This window comes from Salmo salar, chromosome 04, assembly GCF_965601325.2.
Source record: "Salmo salar chromosome 04, fSalSal1, whole genome shotgun sequence".
In the NCBI taxonomy this organism is placed as follows: Eukaryota; Metazoa; Chordata; class Actinopteri; order Salmoniformes; family Salmonidae; genus Salmo; species Salmo salar.
In genome coordinates, this window is record NC_138294.1 from 22,363,764 (window position 1) to 22,387,291 (window position 23,528).

The 23,528-nt window shown below is 42.7% G+C and overlaps 1 protein-coding gene across 1 annotated transcript; it reads right to left on the reverse strand.

Annotated features, from left to right (window-relative positions):
* Positions 1 to 2,576: 2,576 nt before the first annotated feature.
* On the reverse strand, positions 2,577 to 4,780 carry LOC106602386 (heart- and neural crest derivatives-expressed protein 2). The gene is made up of 2 exons (XM_014194986.3): positions 3,661 to 4,780; positions 2,577 to 3,251 (listed from the first exon to the last, which is right to left on the reverse strand). Exons 1-2 carry the CDS (start codon positions 4,195 to 4,197, stop codon positions 3,153 to 3,155), a joined length of 636 nt encoding a protein of 211 aa, XP_014050461.1. The 5' UTR covers positions 4,198 to 4,780; the 3' UTR covers positions 2,577 to 3,152.
* Positions 4,781 to 23,528: the final 18,748 nt, after the last annotated feature.

Consider the following 23,528-nt stretch of genomic DNA (forward strand, 5'->3'; position numbering starts at 1 on the left):
AACCATCTGATCCGACGTCAACATGTCTACCCGCCTTCGTTGGGACTACAGGGAGAAAAAAAACTGGGTAGGAGGGTCTTATGAAGTAATCGTTCGCAGATGTTTGTAATACCAGGGAAAAATCTTATTCCACACTTAGAGAAGTCTATCATGTTGTACGTCCAGTCCACTGCTGTTATTAGAGGGAATTAAACAAGAGAACAAAGAACAGTATTGACCAATACGCACTCATTTTGATCGTATGCGGTGTGCAATTAAGGAAATGAAAAGCTTTGCTATTGTAGGCCTAGGCATACCAGCCATCCTGCAAACTATATTATTTTGGGATAGCACAGAAGATGAATCAAAACGTAGCACATTTGATTGGCACATTGGACCAGGTTATTGCTTCCTACTGCATTTACACTGATTTGAGGATGGTGAGCTCAACCGGCTGAAAACAAAGTATGTAGCCTATAGGTCTGAGTTGGCCTATGAGTTGTATCCTTCTATAAATAATACAGCAGCAGGTCAGTTTCAGCTCGTCTCTTTATCACGATAGCCAGTTGATACTATTTCGGACGCCATCTTGACACGGACAGACGTCAAATGATTCATAATTATCATACTTCGGACTCGTGAAACAAGCCAATTTCATGTTACAATTATCTAGTGCAATCGGATGGACTGTAAATCTTCGGCGTGTCCAATCCTCTTCTGATTTACGTCGCTGTAGATGTCCCTTTAATTGCATAGCTTCTCGTGAAGAATCCTTTGGTCTGTTGTAGCCTATGTGAGGTCTGTTTACTCACCAACCATGCATTCAAATGACAAGTAACGATTATTCTTAGGGCAAACCGTTTAAATCCAGTCTACTCTCTAATAAATATTTACCAAGCTGTGATGCAGTGGGCAAAAGTGTGAAATAGACATGTGCAATACAAAATGTTATGTTACAGGCTTTTATGTTGCAGGCCTAGTCTATAATTGCGCAGCTGACACAAGTAGTAGGCTGTAGACGTAATGTTTTTTTTTTGTTTCGTTGTAATGTTTGATTAGTGACGTGCATTTCAAAACAAAATTAACTAGCCTATTTATAGAACAATAGGCTATTATTTTCTATCAAAAGTAGGATATTAGTCATATCCAAAAGGATTTTATGCAAAGGCTACAGGTTTCATCGTCCGCCCTCAACCCCCAACCCTAAAAAGGCCCTTCAGCGCCGCATTTTGATAGGCACGCTATCAATCACACGAACATCCGATAGCTGGGCCCTCACTCGAGCCTCGACAATCTACCTTCCTCGGACCAACCAGCTTTTAACGTCAAAATCCACATTTTTCCCGGCTCCGCTCTGTCTCGTCCTCTTGTGTTTTGGGCGAGAAGAGTGGAATGCCATAATTAACCAATGGAATTTCAAGCCTATATATGCTATTTCTGCCACTATGTTTACATCTTTAGAAGGGTTGGTCATGGAGCCTAAAGAAAGGCTTTTTTTTTTTACTTAGACCATCAAATTAGAGTAGCCTATAGCTATTATTCAGTTACTAGAAAAATATTTAAAATAGAGAATCACTTTATAACATGGAAAATGGAGTCACTAGCAGCAATAAATAATACACATTGTTATTGTTGAGTATATAACAACTGTGGTTAACTCGGTGGTCTCAATGTTGAGTAATTATTCCACTATACTAGCCTATTACTAGGCCTACAATTCTTATCATCAAGATAGTGCAGCCTAGTAGTGTGCTTAGCCTATTTGTTTATTCCTTCCTGGTGATATTGAATGACAACAACAACGATACTAGCCTATAGGTACCAATATAACACCACTGGCAGGGCTGTTAATGAGGAATCAGCATGTTATAGCAATCATCTAAATGATAGGGCTAATAATAACAGTCTCTAACAACAGCCGACTAATAATATTATACATCATAATACTCGTCATGATAATAATAAGATGCCTATAATCAAGGAGGAAAATGACAACAATGAGCTGTGTTGCATGTTGTTGAAGCATGGATACATTTCCTTGGTGATTCTGTTGAATTAGTCATAGCCCCGATGAACATACATTTGATGTAAACAATAATATAATTTACCCTAATCTTCTGTGCACCCAAAATAGATATTTTGTTTCATTGTAAGCTGTTTCTTAGACTATATTTATCTCCTACACGATCACCTATGTCAGAACCCGCATGTTCAAATAGGCTACAAACACAACACAGACAGTTTCTCCTGCGCGTGGGAATGTTTCTGTTACTACTTGAGGAGCTGTTGTGGATGTATCGCGTGAGTGCTGTTTGACAGGACTCGGGAAGGGAGAGCCCAGGCAAGCCTATAGGCCTTAGTTTGAGGCATAGGCTACCTCTAATCAAACAGAACATGCATGATTTCATTTTTACTATAGCTATATAATACTTTTATTTCTATTCGAGGGAAAAAAGCTACTTGTCTACTAAGACGCAAATGTTTTTGGAGGAATATGTCATACCTTGCAAGCGATATTTTACATTGAATGAGTTTGGTATAGAATAAACCCTTTAAAGTCTGCCTCGTATTTTCACTTTAATTATGCAACAAGGTGGTTGACTTTGTTTTTAAAAAAAACAGTGGTTTATTGAATTAATTACATTGTTTACATCTCAAATATTATTTAAATTCCACGTCTCTGGACGGAAGTGCAATTGAGTGGACTAAACAGTTGTTTAAAACACTATCAAATACTGTATACGACCACAACAATGACAACATAACACTTCATTACTTTTTTTCAAATAAAACATTTGCTTGAACTGCAACCACGACATCAGCCAAACACCATTGATATTTATATCCAAAGAGAGCTAGATGGAGATAGAAAGATAGGGATAGATTGAGAACGACTTCACATACACCATAGTGTCCAATATTTCTGTTTGGTTTACTCTTGGGACAACAACAAACATCCAACCAACAACATCAGGCAATGACAAAGTCCCTTACCAAAGGGTCTTGTATCTCCTCCTCTTAAAAATGGAATGTTTTTTCTTCAAATATCCACTCTCCGTAGCGACAATTGCACATAAATATTCCATTAAATAACGTGAGAGTACAAATATAAGTCTAGAAGAAGACTTTTTCATCATTTCAGGTCTTTTTTTTTGAGAGGAGAAGAAGGATATTCACTGTTTGAGTTCCAAAGCCCAGACATGCTGCGGCCAACCAGTCCTTCCTTTGGTTTTCTTGTCATTGCTGCTCGCGGTGTTTTTCAAAACGTCATTCTGTTGGAAACAAGGGAAAATCAGATGTATGTTATTGTTGTCGAGAAATACTACTTTCTTGCCACTTATCACCACGTCTCTCAGGCATTCAAGGTTGTTATTCGGCCTACTGTGGTGTGGGAGCCTGAAGTTGTTATTACTAAATTATTATGAACATTATAATATATTTACAGTCTTTTCGCCAGTTTAGAACAGGTATCATTTAGTAACTTTGTCTCCATAAAACCAGTATTTTGGTCGCTTATGTCAAGATATTACAGGCCTTAAGGTTGTTGCCTACTGAGTTTCACAGCATAGGCTACTACAAACCTAGATAATAAGCAAATGTATGATCATAATGTCAAGCCTTGCAGGAGGCTACTCCATGTTTGCATAAGCATGCATAACTGAAATTATGAATTTGTCTTACCACTTCTTTCTTTCTCCTCTCCTCCTTTGCTTCTGTCTTTTTGAAGTCCGCTTTGAAGGCCTCTGCGTCGCCGTTCTGCTCGTCCTTGTCCAGAATGTCCATGAGGTAGGCGATATAACTGGTAGCCAGCCGGAGGGTCTTTATTTTGGACAGCTTAGTATCCGCAGGAACATTGGGAATGCAGTCCCTGAGCTCCGAGAAGGCGCTGTTGATGCTCTGAGTCCTGCGCCTCTCCTTTCGGTTTGCGGTAGGTCTCCGTTTCACCGGCCGAGGTCCCATCCCGATCCCAGCGACGCCAGCCCCGGGGATACCACCTCCGTAGTGTGCGTGGTCTAACGCCGGGCCCCCGGTGGAGTAGTCGGGGCTGTACGAGGGCGCCATACTGTAGTCTGGGGGAGACATCTCCGGGTGGCTTATCAGCCAACCGTGGAAGTAGGGGTTCTCTTCGTGGCAGCGGCTTGCAGCTGCTGCTGCCGCGAAGGAGTAGCCGTCATGATGCATCACCGGATGGTGAGGGAATCCACCAACTAAACTCATGGCGACACAGCAGTAGACCAGAAACTGTGCTACTAACCAACCACGAAACGAATACGCGTTCGCACTCTCCAATTAATGTCAGGTTCTCCAAAATATTTTAGGAAAATAGGCTATTCTCATAAAACGTAACTTGGTTCAGTTGGTCATTTGAAAAGCACTGCTATTTATATTTGTCCAATATAGACACCTAAACGAAACTTCAGCAGTGTATGAGTTTTTAGACGTTATTTTTTTCTGTTTTGCTGGTCTATGGTGTGGAATATAGAAGAATGTTGTCAGCTACTTACACGTATTTCTCAATTTGTCCATTCCCAACGTGAGAAAGTTCCTTCTTTTCCATTACGGAGACAGACAGTGCATGTTTCGCCTGATGAACTGCGTCCTCAAGCACTTCGGCTCGAGCTTTTCCCCTCCAAACTCTTTACGGATTCCAGACCAAATTCATTAAATAGGACGTCAGATAACAAAAAAAAAGGTCTAAATCCCAGCTGCTGTAGTGTGCACTGCACGCAATACACAGCCTTTCAGTTGAGCACACAACCAGGATTCATCCGTTTGATCTCCATGTCACAGCTTCATCTTGAGAACGACTTGGGTTAATATATGTCGTCAAGACCACTCTGAGCCAATCACGTCTTAGAGGAGGAGGGCCATAACCTACATTGCTGGGTGTTTACGCTCCTAAATTTCAATGGCCCCTCTTAAGCATTGGCAGCCTCGACGTATTTTATTAATGACATTAAGATTGTGAAAAATCCATACACCGCCTAATTAGACTATTGCAATTATAAAATCATCAACAAAATGAGAGGTATGGACGTTTTTTTTGCCTTTAAATGTCAACGTTGGGGGCTGTTGTTGTAGGCACATTTTAATAATGATAGGCCTATGATTAGTGGTAGGCTATTACTATTTGTGGTTTGCACGTTTGATTGTACTCAACAACAAAAAAATACGTAGACCTGAAAGTCAAACGCATGATTGATTAGTTTATTCATGAAACTCGTCTTGTCTTGATGTAAAAGTTAGCTTTCAAGGAAATAGGCCCACATCATTTTGTGGGATATGTCAATAGGGTCGATTATTTCGGTCATCAATGCAGCAATGCATTTATTGTACGCGCATGGGAAAGGCTATTCGATATCGTTAAACAGGAATATTATTCACAGTAGCCTATGCTTTTCACCTCTGACACTTTTTCATATTCATATTAAAAGCCACATTTTATCTCTCTCAAGTAGGCCAAGTCCCTTATCAATAAACCAAGCGCATTATAGGCCTATTGGTCACATTCCATATTACTCGTGCAAAACAATTATTACCTCCGTTGCATGATCCTACTTTGTGTCACATAAACAACAAAATGATGCGAATAGCAAACAACAGAATCATGTAATATTTAATCTGTGTAGAAATAAATACTACACTTTTTCGACATATATTGGCTTTAACTGACATGCATTATTGCTCGATTTGCGATCATTGAACACTTGACTAAACGTCCATCAATTCGATAGCAAACTATGCGTAAAGTCATTTTGAGAGTAAAATGAGAGGCAAAACGTAATGGAATCATGTTGGCCCATTCTCACAATGTATCAAATATATATATATATTGTATTTTAAATACAACATACTATTCTATGATATGCACAGCTTTGACATTTATTTAGTTTTTGTTATATAATATATTTCACCCGTCGAAACAACTGACTAGCTAGAGAATGTTGGCTGCGTTTGCTATATTAGCATATAAACACTATATATCTATGTGAAATTAAATTGTAATTCATCATTACATTGCAAATAAATAATGCCTATTTCATTATAGCATTGTTTTGGTGCAAATGTGAATATAATAGAGAGATTAACTTTAGGCCTACACTTCATAGGACCTTCCTCTAGTACTGGAATAGGCCGATACATAAACCGATAGGCTTGAATGACCAGGGAGAATCCAGCCGATGACGCAATTTAAAGCAAAGTAGGCCTGTTTCGCACAGATTGCTGATAAGGTAAACAATTCATTTAAATACTCGACTAATTTTGTTTCAGGGCTCATTTCAACCTTTATTTAGACTCGAGGTTGTTGATGGTCACGCCCATATTTATTTATGGGAATCTCAATTGGCATAAGACCAAGTGTATCATTGCATGGTAACTCATAAGAAATTGACACGTAGTCTAGGCTATTGGTCTAAAAATGAACAATGCGTATTTTGATACAGTTCGATACTCGGAGAAGGGTGTTCATTTACTAACGATGCCTTAGTAAATGAAACTGACTAAATTGCACAGAGAAACCATTACATTTGCTATGAGGCTATGAGGTAAAACCCATTTTATTCTGTAGAACAATACTACAGACCATATGGGGGTCAGAATAAACGGGTTGGCATACAAGAGCTGTTTTATTTGGACATTCCTCGGCATATCTTATTCAGCCCGCACACCGCATGTTGAACGTGTGTGTGTGTGTGTAGCCTAGCTATGTGTGTCAGACTAGAGAAAAGGAGAGAGAATGTGTAAAAGAAAAAAAATCCCAAACTCAAAAAGGAAGGCAGAAGGGCCATGATTTATATTTGTTTAAGTGTTGTATGTGGGAGTGGTGGAGTGTAATTCATCTGGCTGAATGGAAGTTCTTTAAGTCATTTCGATACGTCCAGTCTCCAGTTAATGACACATAATTAGCCTATAGGTCACTTGTTCAGACTCCTGTTACAAACCCCTCCTCTCCTCTCTGATTTCCTTTGAAACTGAAACTGAATTTCGTATAAATAAATACAAGTTATGCAGAGCCAAATATTTGAGCGTGAGAGAAGTGCTTGATGAACGTGATATACATTCGGTGGAACTAAACCGACGATTGGGGAGTGTCATTGCGAGTTCTATTTGCGTGACAATTAAATTCAATTAACAAAAACTCTCACTTTTCCCATGCAATTAAGCGAAATAGCCCTACAAATGTAGACATCTCAAAATAATACGACGTAAAATAATAATAGTTCTGTATTACCTAATCATGGTAATAATACTATATTTATTTTGCCACATCAGATAATCTGAAATAATCAGTAGAAACAAACAAAACAAATGTAGAGATCTGACAGGTCTTGGTAAAAACCCATAACCTTTATAGGAAAATATTGAGACGTTATTCGGACATCCTGTACTCATACAATATGTCAGTAATCTGTAGGATGGGCTATAAACCTTGAAAAATAATAATTATTTTTTTTTGTGAGAATTTCTTGACATCCCAAAACAACCTCAAAATACAAACAGACTAAAATGCATCCCAGGATGGCCACAATACTTAAGACCTACAACTAGCATATATCCCATATAGGCCTACAACATGCACAACATATAGGCCTATACATTTACATTTTAGTCATTTAGCAGACGCTCTTATCCAGAGCGACTTACAGTAGTAAATACATACATTTCATACATTTTTTTTCTGTGCTGGCCCCCCGTGGGAATCGAACCCACAACCCTGGTGTTGCAAACACCATGCTCTACCAACTGAGCTACAGGGAAGGCTATAGGCCCTAAAAATACGTAAAATAGGTTGAAAAGCGGGCACTTCTCCATTTCCCCTCCATACAAGCTCTTATGAGGTCTCATTAGCGAACCATTTGGCTATTTCCAAAAATTGCCCAATCCAGCAATGTCCCGTTCGTTGGATTTACAGCAGGGTTGTCCGTTATCGTTGTTGACCCCAGTAACAAGCTCACATCACCTCTCTCTCTCCGCCATAACCCATACTGCAGCAATGGTCTGAGCTATAGCCTAATGCAGGTAGACCTAAGAAGCTAAGCGTAACTACCGCCTAAACTTAATTTATTTAGGTATTAAGCTCATCCGAAATGTCGACTGATAGAGAACAGGCTAAAAACTGGATTTAAGGGACTTTTACGAGATTTTAATACAACTCACCTGCTCGTATGAATTACAGCCATTTAGAACCACCTTTTTAAATCCCATAAATACGCTTTGAAATGCTTGGCGCTTGTTATTGCGAATGCTTGTCATGTCTAATATGCAGGAGGACGAAGTGAGAAAGTTCATTTATTGGAACAAAAGGCTTGATGCGAAACATCAGAGGGACCATGCAGAGATCCCTGGCATTGTGCGCATGCAGGCTAGCTAACCTAAATTAAATTGAATTGTATTTTTTACTATAGGCCCTAATGTAGGCCCTCTTATACATAATGCACATTAATTAATTAACTATGTATTATATATTAATTAGGCCATTTAAAATACGCGTTTTGTCTTTTCTTTTTTACATCTTTGATTAGGCCAAAGTGATATAACTATTGTTTACCTATCCTCATAAAGCCCAGGGCCTGGATCGTGTTCACTGTGCAATTACTAATCAATTATAAATGATACATAAGAACATGAGTAATAGTGAAGTGGTGGTCGAAATATTAACGTTAGAAAGATTTTCAATACCACACACATCGTGGCAAACGTTTGACAACATGAAATATAATGCAGGAATAAACGTTTAATATATTCATGTTTTTAAAACAAAGGAAAACAAGCAAGTAATTCAACAGAGAACCAGTGATCATATTGAGACGACTAAAAATCAAAACGTTTTTATTGATTCAAACCACTCAACTAAAAGTTAATGAAATGAACCCCTTTCAAAACGGCATACATAGGCATTCATAGAATCCCTCTTTTGTGTTCTACATTTTATTTGCAAAAGACATTGATTAAAGACTAGAAACACTCAAATACATCTCTAAAACCACCTTGTAATGTATAATGGCATTGTATATAGGATGCGATAAGTTCTCTCCTCCATATTGTGAATGTGTAGAATCCATATAGTGAGACAGGGCTGCAGAGGCAGCTATTCTCCCACACTCCAACACATTATCTCTGCTATAGTCAGTCAGCAGTGAGGCCAGTGCTGCTCAGGTAGCTCAAGGAGGTGAACATGGCTAGGGTAGCATTGCGTGACTGGAAACCACTTAAGTTAGTGTTTAGCAATTTTCTTATGATGTTAATTCTGCGTTTCCTCAGTTTTATCTGTGAGTAAGGATCATTAAACTCAAACTCAAACTCAAAACCCAACTCGATCACAACCCATAAGCAAAAGGATCCTACCATGAAACACTTAGCAAAATCCGTCTATCTCGTTCAGACATTTGTACACATAATATGATACATAGGTTTTCCTTAAAAGTTGAAATATCATAAACAATGACTGAAGTCAAACGTATCTGTCGAACTACTTGTATTGGGTCAGACCTGTTTTGGTAACTCTCTATTTTCCTTCAACAACTCCCTTCTCCTCTCCTCTGTCCTCCCTTCTCTCTCCTCCATAATTGTTATCTGTAGTAATCATCACTTCCTTAGCCCCTGTCACTCAGCACCTGTTCTCCCCCATCACCTCATTGATCATCCCTACATACTACACACTACTGTCTGTGTGAATTGCTGAAGTTCGCCATATAACTTTCTCATATGTCTCTCTCTCTGATTGTCTCTCTCTCTCTCTCTCTCTCTCTCTCTCTCTCTCTCTCTCTCTATCTCTCTCTCTGTGTGTGTCTCTCTCTGTGTCTCCCTCTCTCTCTCTGATTATCTCTGTCTCTTTCTCTCCCTCTCAATTCAATTTTAATATAAATTTATGGGATTTCTTGGCATGGGAATTATATGTTAACATTGCCAAAGCAAGTCAATTAGATAATAAACAAAAGTTAAATAAACAATAAACAACATTACACTCACAAAAGTTCCAAAATAATGAAGACATTACAAATGCCATGTTATGTGCAAATAGTTAAAGTACAAAAGGGAAAATAAATAAACATAAATATGGGTTGTATTTACTCTCTCTCTCTCAGGCCAGACCTTGCTGGAGAACCATGGAGGAGAGAGGAGAGGGCAGGACTGTCTAATCCTCAGTCAGGGCCTGTTGTGTTACGATACCTCTCCACCTCTTCCACCTCTTCCACCCCGCTCAACCCTTATCTACACTCCCTGTCCAGTGTTTGGATAGACTTTCCCACTCTTTTTTTCCTCTCTCTCCCCCTCCTCCTCTTCCTCCTCTTCTTCTTTCCATAACCACTCACTTCTGATCACTTACCCCCTTTCTTCTCTCACTCCCCCCCCCCCCTCCAAGGGCCAGGTTCAAAGCCGTACTCCTCACCTCTCCCACACCAACCTCCACCCCCTTCCCCCTCTCCCTCTCCTCCTCTCTCCCATTGTCCCTCCTATCGTCCTCTGGGTGTCTATCTCATTGTGTAACCCCGAGGTGTGGGAGCCATGGTGACACCAAACACAGTTAATCCACTGTGCTTACTGTGCTTTGCGGCCAGGCGTTTTCTCATTGTCCACCGCTAAGCGCCGGAGATAGAAACCTTACAGAAACCCTACAGAGGGTAAAATGAGAGTACAGCTTCAACGTGTGGGAATTGGGGAAATCCAACATGAGTGATATTATCCTTCTTTGCTTTCAAAGTCCGGACAAACAAGCCCATACATGGTAATCCCCACAAACTGATCGAGGTAGAAACTATCGGCTCACGCTCAAACGCTAACGGCCATTACCCAGAACCCCTCTTCTTTCTCGTTTTTGTTCGTCCAATATCCACAATCAATCTCCTGCAAAATGAAATGAAGGGAAAAAACCGTTATACGGTTGTGGAAGACTAATTTACTAAGACTGTCTGTGAGTCTGGTTTCTCATCACTGTTTGTCCTTCTGTGTTGATGTGCTATTACTGCTCACTAAAGCAATTTCACCCCCTCCTTTCTCCCGCTGCACACACACACACACACACACACACACACACACACACACACACACACACACACACACACACACACACACACACACACACACACACACACACACACACACACACACACACACACACACACACACACACACACTACGGGCTCACCTCCTGTAGTTTCTGGTAGCCGGCTGTAACAGCAGCCATTTTGCACGAGCACAGGGGTCATTTGAGAGACAAATGAGATTCATAACTCAGGATTCCCGGCTAACACAATACTACTAACCAGTTTATGCAAGACATTCCAAATCCAATCTGTTCTGTCCTAATCAGAACCATATGTTTGTAGCGCTGTAGTAGTGTACCATTACTGGTCTGGACTCATAACAACATGAAGCCTCTTGTACATCTACTCCAACTGTACTGGAAGGGGGGGGGGCTTTCTCTTCAAACTTTTCATCAATATCTTCTCGTTTCTCTTTTAATCGATACATAAGGTGTGGATGTGTTCAACTGTGAATTAAATGCTATTTATTTGTAGATTTTATTTGTTGTTGAGCCTTGATTATACTAATATAATCCCCTGTTTCCTTTGTTGTAGTAGTCACTTCCTGTGTGTGTTTGTGTGTGCGCGTGCGCGTTGGTCCGCGCGTGTGTGTGTATGCGTGGGAAAAATTGACTCGTGTGAGGAAAAATGTTGTGCTAAGTTGTACTCATCAGCACCATGTACATGTTGTACAGCCAACAATGACCTAAATCTGCTCCTACCTGACTTTGTGGTTCCCCCCCATCTCCTCTCTTATCAATCTTCTTCACCATAACTAATGACGCAAGGAAGCGGGGTGAGCTCTCTCTCTCTCTCTCTCTCACGTACCATACTATTTCACACACAAGAAAGGTTATTTAGCTTTAGTCTGGTCCCAGACCTGTTTGTGTTGTATAGCCAACTCCCATGATCAATGTTGTATCAAAAATGACCATAGGAGTTAGCAAGACAGTACGAAGAGGTCTGGGACCAGGCTAGTTTAGCTGACCATGTCATAGACTGCATCTGTTTCCCCCGAAAACAATCACTTTTTCTTATTTTGCCTGACAAACATTGAACTTCTGAATTTATACTGGACAGTACCTACATACATGAATACCAGAGTTATGGATTTGCACTTATGATGACATTTAAATGAAATCAAAACGTTGTGTCAAACATTGAGTTCATTGAGACCATTTAACCGATTTCCGTATTTCACTTAACGTTTTGACTTTCATTGAAACGCTACGGGATTAGAGTGTGTAGCTCCACTCAACATCCACCGCTTCACTAGATGCTTGATGGGAAGCACAAACTAGGAGGGTGACCTCGTTTGCAATTCATCTCTCATTAAAGGCCCAACGTGCCGCTGACGCCAAGCGAAGCTGGACCTCTGCGTTTTCCATTCGGTTTTTTAGTTTTCTCTTCCTTTAAAAAAAGAATTGGAGCACTGACAGACAGAACAAGCACTAAGACTCAATTGGCATGTTGGAATGGTGTGAAGTCACTGGCTGAGACCCTGTTAATCACACACCCACTCATGCACACCACACACACACACACACACACACACACACACACACACACACACACACACACACACACACACACACACACACACACACACACACACACACACACACACACACACACACACACACACACACTCAGTTTCCCCTCCCTCTCTATCCCTCTCCCCTCCCTCCCTCCCCCCCCCCTTCTCTCTCCTCTCTCTCTCTCTCTCTCTCTCTCTCTCTCTCTCTCTCTCTCTCTCTCTCTCTCTCTCAATTCAATTCAATTCAATTCAAGGGGCTTTATTGGCATGGGAAACACATGTTAACATTGCCAAGCAAGTCTCTCTCTCTCTATCTCTCTCCCCCTGTTGGTTCTTGTCCACTGTCCTCTCCTCTCATCCGGTACAAGTGTGACCTGGCTCGGTGGGATTATTAGGATTTCCACTAGCTTCAGTTCCACTACACTGTGTCCTCTTCTGGCACTGTTGATGTTATTCCAACTAAAATACCAACCTGTTTCACTATGTATGGAACATATTACACAGAGAATTCACATTGTGTAGGTACTAGTATGTGTGTGTGTGATACTTCTTGTGTGTGTGAAGCATCTGTCAGGTTGGGATTTTCGTCCTTGGGGCATGCTTGTCGTCCTGGTTTGAGATCGGAAAAGTCCAACATTGTGTGTGTGTGTGTGTGGAATGAATATTTTCCAAACCCCTCCTCTCCTCTCTCTCTCTTCCCTGAATGAAAACAAACAGGCATTAATGTGTTATGATGGGCTTTCACAGCTCATTGATTTAAAAAAATAAATAATAATTGATGCATAATTACTGCATCCTTCTCCTCATATTAAACGTGATCGCACCGAGGGAGGGAGGAATGGATGGATGGAACAGGGCCGGTGTTTTCATGGCTCCAGAGTGTAGCCATGGCCCATTAGGCTCTGGAGATCCTAGGGAGGGGAGATGCTCAGCGTGTGCTTCATCACATTAACCTGACTAGACAGACACCCTCCTCCTCTCCTCTCTTCCTCCCTTCTCTGCTGCTAAGATATCCAATTAATCAACTCGCTCGCTCTCTCTCTCTCTCTCTCTCTCTCTCTCTCTCTCCAGACAGTCACTCCCAGACTGCTACTCTCAGGTCTCCCATAAGACATATTACCTCCCCTGTCCTCTTCTAACCTACACGCTTAGAAAAAAAGGTGCTATCTAGAACCTAAAAGGGTTCTTTGGCTAGCTCTATAGGAGAGTCCTTTGAAGAACCCTTTTTGGTTTCAGGTAGAACCCTTTTGGTTCCTTTCCACAAAGGGTTCTACATGGAACCCAAAAGGGTTCTACCTATACAATTAAACAACTCCTGTTTTGGTAACTCTCTATTTTCCTTCAACAACTCCCTTCTCCTCTCCTCTGTCCTCCCTTCTCTCTCCTCCATAATTGTTATCTGTAGTAATCATCACTTCCTTAGCCCCTGTCACTCAGCACCTGTTCTCCCCCATCACCTCATTGATCATCCCTACATACTACACACTACTGTCTGTGTGAATTGCTGAAGTTTGCCATATATCTTTCCTCTCTCTCTCTCTCTCTCTCTCTCTCTCTCTCTCTCTCTCTCTCTGTCTGTGTATGTGTCTCTCTCTCTCTCTCAATTCCATTTCAATTTAAGGGGCTTTATTGCCATGGGAAGTGAAATGGATAAACAAAAGTGAAATAAACAATAAAAAGTGAACAGTAAATATTACACTCACACAAGTTCCTAAAGAATAAAGACATTTCAAATGTTATATTTTGTCTATATACAGTTGCATAATGATGTGCAAATAGTTTAAGTAAATTAAAAGGGAATATAATAAACATAAATACGGGTTGTATTTTCAATGGTGTTTGTTCTTCACTGGTTTCCCTTTTCTTGTGGCAACAGGTCACAAATCTTGCTGCTGTGATTGTACACTGTGGTATTTCACCCAGTAGATATGGGAGTTTATCAAAATTGGATTTGTTTTCAAATTCTTTGTGGGTCTGTGTAATCTGAGGGAAATATGTGTCTCTAATATGGTCAGACATTTGGCAGGAGGTTAGGAAGTGCAGCTCAGTTTCCACCTCATTTTGCGGGCAGTGTGCACATAGCCTGTCTTCTCTTGAGAGCCAGGTCTACCTGCGGCGACCTTTCTCAATAGCAAGGCTATGCTCACTGAGTCTGTACATAGTCAAAGATTTCCTTAATTTTGGTTCAGTCAGTCACAGTGGTCAAGTATTCTGCCAATGTGTACATTCTAGTTTGCTCTGTTTTTTTTGTTAATTCTTTCCAATGTGTCAAGTAATTATCTTTTTGTTTTCTCGTGATTTGGTTGGGTCTGATTGTGTTGCTGTCCTGGGGCTCTGTGGGGTCTGTTTGTGTTTGTGAACAGAGCCCCAGGACCAGCTTGCTTAGGGGACTCTTCTCCAGGTTCATCTCTCTGTAGGTGATGGCTTTGTTATGGAAGGTTTGGGAATCGCTTCCTTTTAGGAGGTTGTAGAATTTAACTGCTCTTTTCTGGATTTTGATAATTAGTGGGTATCGGCCTAATTCTGCTCTGCATGCATTATTTGGTGTTTTACATTGTACACAGAGGATCTTTTTTCAGAATTCTGCATACAGTCTCAATTTGGTGTTTGTCCCATTTAGTGAATTCTTGGTTGGTGAGCGGACCCCAGACCTCACAACCACAAAGGGCAATGGGTTCTATAACTGATTGAAGTATTTTTAGCCAGATCCTAATTGGTATGTTGAATTGTATGTTCCTTTTGATGGCATAGAAGGCCCTTCTTGCCTTGTCTCTAAGAGCACTGATGTTTAGGCCGAAGTATGTATAGTTTTTTTGTGGGCTCTAGGGCAACGGTGTCTAGATGGAATTTGTATTTGTGGTCCTGGCAGCTGGACCTTTTTTGGAACACCATTATTTTTATCTTACTGAGATTTACTGTCAGGGCCCAGTTCTGACAGAATCTGTGCAGAATATCTAGGTCTTGCTGTAGGCCCTCCTTGACTGGGGACAGAAACACCAGATCATCAGCAAACAGTAGACATTTGACTTCAGATTCTAGTAGGGTGAGGCCGGGTGCTGCAGACTGTTCTAGTGCCCTCACCAATTTGTTGATTTATATTGTCACGGAATTCTAGGACCAGTGGAGATGCAGAATCAGGCGCAGGAGACAGAGGGCCGGAGCAACAGTGTTTTAATGCCACGGAAAAAAACACAATAGCCGAAAGGCACAGGGCGCTCAAGAAAGTCCGCCAGGGAAAACACATTCCCAAAATAAACACGAGAAAAAAAAACGCACGGGGCGCAGCCCGGCAATAAATCTGACACAGGCCAGCGAAACAGGCCACACACACAACTGTCCTGAGTGGACAATAAACAATCCTGCACGAGAACCCAAACTGAAAATACACACTAAATAACCCCCCACTAATGACAGACACGAAACAGGTGCAGGATAGACAGACAAAACCAAAAGACACAGAAACATAGATCGGTGGCAGCTAATAGGCCGGCGATGACGAGCGCCGAGCGCCGCCCGACCGAGGAGGGGCGCCACCTTCGTTGGATACTGTGACATATATGTTGAAGAGGGTGGGGCTTAAGCTGCATCCCTGTCTCACCCCACGGCCATGTGGGAAGAAATGTGTGTGTTTTTTGCCTATTTTAACCGCACAAATGTTGTTTGTGTACATGGATTTTATAATGTCGTATGTTCTTCCCCCCCAACACCACTTTCCATCATTTTGTATAGCAGACCCTCATGCCAAATTGAGTCCAAAGCTTTTTTGAAGTCAACAAAGCATGAGAAGACTTTGCCTTTGTTTTGGTTTGTTTGTTTGTCAATTAGGGTGTGCAATACATGGTCTGCCGTATGGTAATTTGATAAAAAGCCAATTTGACATTTGCTCAGTACATTGTTTTCACTGAGGAAATGTCCAAGTCTGGTGTTAACGATAATGCAGAGGATTTTCCCAAGGTTGCTGTTGACGCATATCACACAATAGTTATTGGGGTCATATTTGTCTCCACTTTTGAGGTTGGTCCTTAGTTCCAAATATTGGGGAAGATACTAGAGCTGAGGATGATGTTAAAGAGTTTAAGTATAGCCAATTGGAATTTGGGGTCTGTATATTTATCATTTGATTTAGGATATCATCAACACCATTGTACTGTAGTTCATTGAATGTAATTTGAGAATCCAGTGGGTTCTGGTAGTCTTTAATAGCTGATTCTCAGATTTGTAATTGATAATGTATATATATTTTTGCTGTATGTTCTTTGTTATAGAACCAAAAAGATCTCAGTTTGGATAGATAACTCTTCGTGTTGTTGTTTGTTTAGTGTGTTCCAATTTTCCCAGAAGTGGTTAGATTCTATGGATTCTTCAATTACATTGAGCTGATTTATGATATGCAGTTCGTTCTTTTTCCGTGGTGTATTTCTGTATTGTTTTAGTGATTCACCATAGTGAATGCGTAGACTCAGGTTTTCTGGGTCTCTATGTTTTTGGTTGGACAGGCTTCTCAATTTCTTTCTTAGGTTTCTGCATTCTTCATCAAACCATTTGTCATTGTTGTTAATTTTTTTTATGTTGCCTGCTTGACATTTTTTGATTTGATAGGGAAGCTGAAAGGTCATTTATACTGTTTGGGCTTTCTACTGCCAAGTTTACACCTTCACTATTACAGTGGAATGTTTGGTCCAGGACGTTGTCTAAAAGGCATTGAATTTGTTGTTGCCTAATTGTTTTTTTTAGTTGGTTTCTACACTACTTTCCTTCCATCTATAGCATTTCTTAATATTGTGGAGTTCCTTTGGCTTTGATGCCTCATGATTGAGTATTGCTCTGTTCAAGTAGACTGTGATTTTGTTGTGGTCTGATAGGGGTGTTAGTGGGCTAACTGTGAACGCTCTGAGAGACTCTGGGTTGAGGTCAGTGATAAAGTAATCTACAATTTCTTGCTTTCTCGCTCTCTCTCTTTTTCTCTACCTGGAACCTAAAAGAGGGTTCTCCTATGGGGATAGCCGAATAACCCCCTTTGAACCCTTTTCTTCTAAGAGTGTACCCTTGACCAATAACACTGTGAGTCAGAGTTCACACAACCACAGCCTTTTACTCAGAGGGCTGAGAGCAAGAGAGTGGAATTACTCTGAGATAAACCTTTGATACTAGTCAAACCACAGGTATCCCATGGACATTGCTACCCTGTTATTTGGCCATTATGTGTGTATTGTGTAAACGTTTGTGGTCAAGGACGTTTTTTTAAGAGTGAACTCACAGTGAAAAAACACTGCATATCATATGTGTGTGTGTGTGCGCATGTGTATATGTATATACACTGAACAAAAACATAAATGCAACATACAACAATTTTAAAGATTTTACTCAGTTACAGTTCATTTAAGGAAATCAGTCAATTTAAATAAATTCATTAGGCCCTAATCTATGAATTTTACATGACTAGGAATACAGATATTCATCTGTTTGTCACAGATACCTTAAAAAAAAGGTAGGGGCGTAGATCAGAAAACCAGTCAGTATCTGGTGTGACCACCATTTGTCTCATGCAGCGCGAACCATCTCCTTCACATAGAGTTGATCAGGCTGTTGATCGTGGCATGTGGAATGTTGTCCCACTCTTCAATGGCTGTGCGAAGTTTCTGGATATTGGCGGGAACTGGAACACGCTGTCGTACACGTCGATCCAGAGCCTTCCAAACATGCTCAATGGCTGACATGGCTGGTGTGTATGCAGGCCATGGAATAAACTGTTTAAATGTGTGTGTATGTGTGCGTGTGTGTGTTTATGTACGTGTGTGTGTGGTTCTGTGTGTGTGTGTGTGCACATGCCAGCCATCCAGACATTATCGCCCAGCCCAGAGCAGTGTAATCCGTGCACACAAAAGTGCTAGGTGTGAATTTACGACCACCTGATGGATTTACACCCGTCTCCCCCATTATTGTGTACATTACCTCGGCCCAAGTTATGTAATGGTGTTAGAGAGATTGAGCGAAAGGATAACAATACATAAAAACGACTTCCTCAGTGGTGAGAACCTCAGGGCTGCACGGAGGAGAGAACGGAAGAAGAGACCCTCCTCCCTTTGGGGTTAGTGAAGTTGAGGGACAAACAGACCGTCCTTGTAAAACTAGCTTCTAGACAAGTTGGGATGTCTGCAGAGATCACAGACACTAGTGTAAAAATCATAGACACTAGCTACTCCGGGTTGTGTTTGTCTGTACAAGTCAAGGGGAAGATGAGCTGAAATGTTGTAAAGTTCTTCCCTTAAGTGCTAAATGGATAAACAGTAGTATAATTCGTCATAAATAGTGGAACCATCGCTGTAACACCAATTATTTTGTTGTTTGAGGAAGGAATCTCAATGGCTGGGATGTTGACAATAAACACTGTATAATGTTACTATCGATGATAAAGGTGTTGCACGGTGCCACGGCGGTAAACATTGTGATTTAAATGAAAAACTTTATTAAACTTAAAACTGTACGACAAAAATAGATACAGATAACATCCAATCTGAGACAAAGGTGGTGTTGCAGCTGTTGTACGTCAATGGCCCATTTGTTACTTCTTGTTTTGAAAGGGAAAAATTCAGTCTACCATGGCCTTCTGTGTGTGTGGCTGACAGTGAAGTATTTCCCTGGTAATTGGCTGTTTTAAAGGGCAGTATTTTCCATCTGTTAACATCAGTAAATAGGTGGACAACAGGAAGAGGAAAGAGAGGGTCGTAGCAGAATCAGCCAAGCCATCGCAGGTCATTGTCATAGAATAAGTCGTACTCATCCTTAAAAATGTCGTACTGGAGAGAAGAGGACCAAAACGCAGCAGGTATGTGTATGCTCATCGTGTGTATTTATTTACAGACTAAATGAACATCAAAACAACAAAACGAACTCACGAGAATGAACGAACAACCAACAGTCTGTCAAAGCATAGGCTCAACACAGAACAATTCCCCACAACCCCAAAGACAAACACACACACCTATATAGGACTTCCAATCAAAGGCAACTATACACACCTGCCTTCAATTGGAAGTCCCAATCATCAACCCAACATTTAACAAACACAAACCCCCTGCCACATCCTGACCTAGACTAAGCAATACGCCCTCTGCTGGTCAGGACGTGACAGTACCCCCCCCCTCAAGGTGCAGACTCCAGGATACACCTAAAAAAGAAAAACAAGAAAATCCCCAATACCCCAACAAAAACCCAACAAACAATAACCCCTAAACCATAAGGGAGGGAAGGGAGGGTGGCTGCCGTCAACGACGGCACTGTGCTACACCCTCCCTCCCCAACCCACCTATCCTGGAGGTGGCTCAGGTGCAGGCCGTTCCAGGCAGTCGGGCCACTCTGGCAGCACGGGACAGTCTGGGCAGTCTGGCAGCTGGGGACAGTCTGGGCAGTCTGGCAGCTGGGGACAGTCTGGGCAGTCTGGCAACTGGGGACAGTCTGGGCAGTCTGGCAACTGGGGACAGTCTGGGCAGTCTGGCAACTGGGGACAGTCTGGCAACTGGGGACAGTCTGGGCAGTCTGGACACTCCGGCAGTTCAGCGCAGTCTGGACACTCCGGCAGGTCAGGGCAGTCTGGCCACTCCGGCAGGTCAGGGCAGTCTGGCCACTCCGGCAGGTCAGGGCAGTCTGGCCACTCCGGCAGGTCAGGGCAGTCTGGCCACTCCGGCAGGTCAGGGCAGTCTGGCCACTCCGGCAGGTCAGGGCAGTCTGGCCACTCCGGCAGTTCAGGGCAGTCTGGCCACTCCGGCAGTTCAGGGCAGTCTGGCCACTCCGGCAGTTCAGGGCAGTCTGACGACTGTTGACTGGCGGGCAGCTCTGACGACTGTTGACTGGCGGGCAGCTCTGACGACTGTTGACTGGCGGGCAGCTCTGACGACTGTTGAATGGCGGGCAGCTCTGACGACTGTTGACTGGCGGGCAGCTCCGGTGACTGATGCAGTTCCGGGCAGTCTGGCCACTCTGGCAGTTCCGGCTCAGGATTCACCAGGCTGGGGAGACATAACGGAGACCTGGCTCTGGGCGCAGGCCCTGGACTCACCAGTCTGGGAAGACCCGCTGGAGGCCTGGTTTGAGGAGGTGGCACAGGAGAGACCAGGGTGGAGAGACCCACTGGAGGACTGGTCTGCGGAGGAGACACGGGCTTGACCAGGATAGGGAGACCCACTGGAGGACTGGTCCGTGGAGGAGGCACGGGCTTGACCAAGATAGGGAGACCCACTGGAGGACTGGTCTGTGGAGGAGACACGGGCTTGACCAGGATAGGGAGACCCATTGGAGTACTGGTCCGTGGAGGAGACACGGGCTTGACCAGGATAGGAAGACATGCAGGAGGCTTGGTTCTGGGCGTAGGCACAGGACGTGCAGGGCTGGGAAGACATACAGGAGGCCTGTTTCTGGGCGCAGGCACAGTCTTTACCAGACAACCAGCACGCACCTCAGGACGAGTATGGAGAGCTGCCTCAGGTGACATCATTCCCACGACACGCTCATTAGGGCGAATGCCGTACTTAATGCACCATACTAGCAGCTCTCTCATCTCTCTCTCTCCTAATTTCCCCATTAATCCCGTCACAGTCTCTGTCTCATATCCCTCGCTCACCTCCAATGTCATCCCGACTGGCTCTGGTTCCGACCTCAGCTCCACCGACTGTCCCGTGTGCCCCCCCAAAAAAATTATTGGGGCTGCCTCTCGCGCTCGTTGCGCTCTCTCTCCTCGTAATAGCGCCTCTCCGCTCTCGCCGCTTCAATCTCCCACTGCGGGAGGCGATATTCCCCAGCCTGAGTCCATGGTCCCTCTCCGTCCAGGATCTGTTCCCAAGTCCATTGGTCCATAACGCTATACTCCTGCTGCTCCTTCCTATTCCGCCGCTTGGTCCGGGTTTGGTGGGGAATTCTGTCATAGAATAAGTCGTACTCATCCTTAAAAATGTCGTACTGGAGAGAAGAGGACCAAAACGCAGCAGGTATGTGTATGCTCATCGTGTGTATTTATTTACAGACTAAATGAACATCAAAACAACAAAACGAACTCACGAGAATGAACGAACAACCAACAGTCTGTCAAAGCATAGGCTCAACACAGAACAATTCCCCACAACCCCAAAGACAAACACACACACCTATATAGGACTTCCAATCAAAGGCAACTATACACACCTGCCTTCAATTGGAAGTCCCAATCATCAACCCAACATTTAACAAACACAAACCCCCTGCCACATCCTGACCTAGACTAAGCAATACGCCCTCTGCTGGTCAGGACGTGACAGTCATCTACTGACTTGGAAAGTCAACCTGGTACCATCGATTCTCTGCCATACATGCCAGCTGATAATACAAGTGCCCTATAGCCTAGTTCTCTCATGATTTGTCACCACAGTTTAGTTAACCCATTTGACTCATAATCTTGGTGATGAAAAGACAGAGTGTGCGGAGAGAGGAGAGAGAATCTCAGGTTTGAGAAATACCTTGTTCACCTGGAAACAATGGCGCCAGTTTAAAGGTCAATCCCTCAGGACAATCTGGCTACTAGACTACTACTCTCTCTGCTCATTGTATATGCTTTCTGCAAACCGTAAGCCACGCCAGCAGCTTGTTTACCGCCTTGGAAAAGAGAAAACAATCCAGCAAGTTTTACCAAAGCACCATAAATCTGCATTAATCATTAATCATATAGGGAAAAAGCCAGTAGTCTGAGGTCTGGTATCATACAATGATTAGTGCACAGGTCTAGTAGCTGCCACTGTGTAGAGAGAGAGACAGAGAGAGACAGAGAGAGACAGATAGAGAGACAGAGGGAGAAAGAGAGAGAGACAGAGGGAGAAAGAGAGACAGAGAGAGACAGAAAGACAGAGAGACAGATAGAGAGAGAGAGACATAGAGAGAGAGAGACATAGAGAGAGAGACAGAGAGACAGAGAGACAGAGAAAGACAGATAGAGAGAGAGAGACATAGAGAGAGAGAGAGACATAGAGAGAGAGACAGAGAGACAGAGAAAGACAGATACAGAGAGACAGAGAGAGAGAGACAGAGAAAGACAGATACAGAGACAGAGACAGAGAGAGAGAGACAGAGAGAGAGAGAGACAGAGTGTGTCAGTAAAGTGGTAGAGTGCTGCCCTCACCTCAGCTGCTCTTGGCACTCTGTCTGGTTCCTAATGACACAGGGTCTATTCAGGGAACAACCAAGCCTCACACATCCCCTCAAGTGCTGCGGCATTAACACACACACTCGCACACACACGCGCAGGCAGGCACGTACACACATACACAGGCAGAAACACCCAAGCAGACACACAAACATACACACAGAAGTCCCTCTTTCCCCTGAGTCAATAATATGACTGAAAAAGGTAAGATGGGGCCGGGGGGGGTTAAAGAGAGAGGGGAAGATGAAGATGTCTGAATATCCCATCCATCAATCCTCCGGCACATATCCCGTCAAATAAACACTAAAACAATTTACTGGAAATGTACACAGTGGAAGTGCCAACGTTAACACTTCTTAGAAGCTGGCCGGCCGCCAGATCATTTCTCAGCGGCAATATTTAATGTGAACTGAACTGAGATGTCCCCTTTCCATTTGAAGTAAGCCTGAAGGGAATAACACACAGCTTTTCTATATTAGGCAGCAGTCTGATGCCCAGCAATCTTTTCTATGGATGTGTCCAAAATGGCACCCTATTCCCTATATAGTGCACTGCTTTTGAACAGACTCCCATGGGCCCTGGTCAAAAGTAGTGCACTAAATAGGGAATAGGGTGCCATTTGGGACGCAGTCCTTTAGTGCACCTCAGATGATGGATTGGGCCTTCATTTGTATAAGCACCCTGTGGCAGTTTTAGTGTTCTTACTATAAATTTGCCATATACTTCCATTGGCATTTCATGTGATGTTGGGAAGAAACAAATTACACACCGGACTTTATTTCTATGCTTTAATAGTCAGAATCTGTCAGAAACACGATGA

Excerpts from the sequence above, each read along its gene's own strand:
- LOC106602386 (XM_014194986.3), bottom strand. The coding sequence starts at position 4,197 with ATGAGTTTAGTTGGTGGATTCCCTCACCATCCGGTGATGCATCATGAC. Across the intron at positions 3,252-3,660 it reads AGAGGAGAAAGAAAGAAGTG|AATGACGTTTTGAAAAACAC; the intron begins GTAAGACAAATT and ends TGTTTCCAACAG.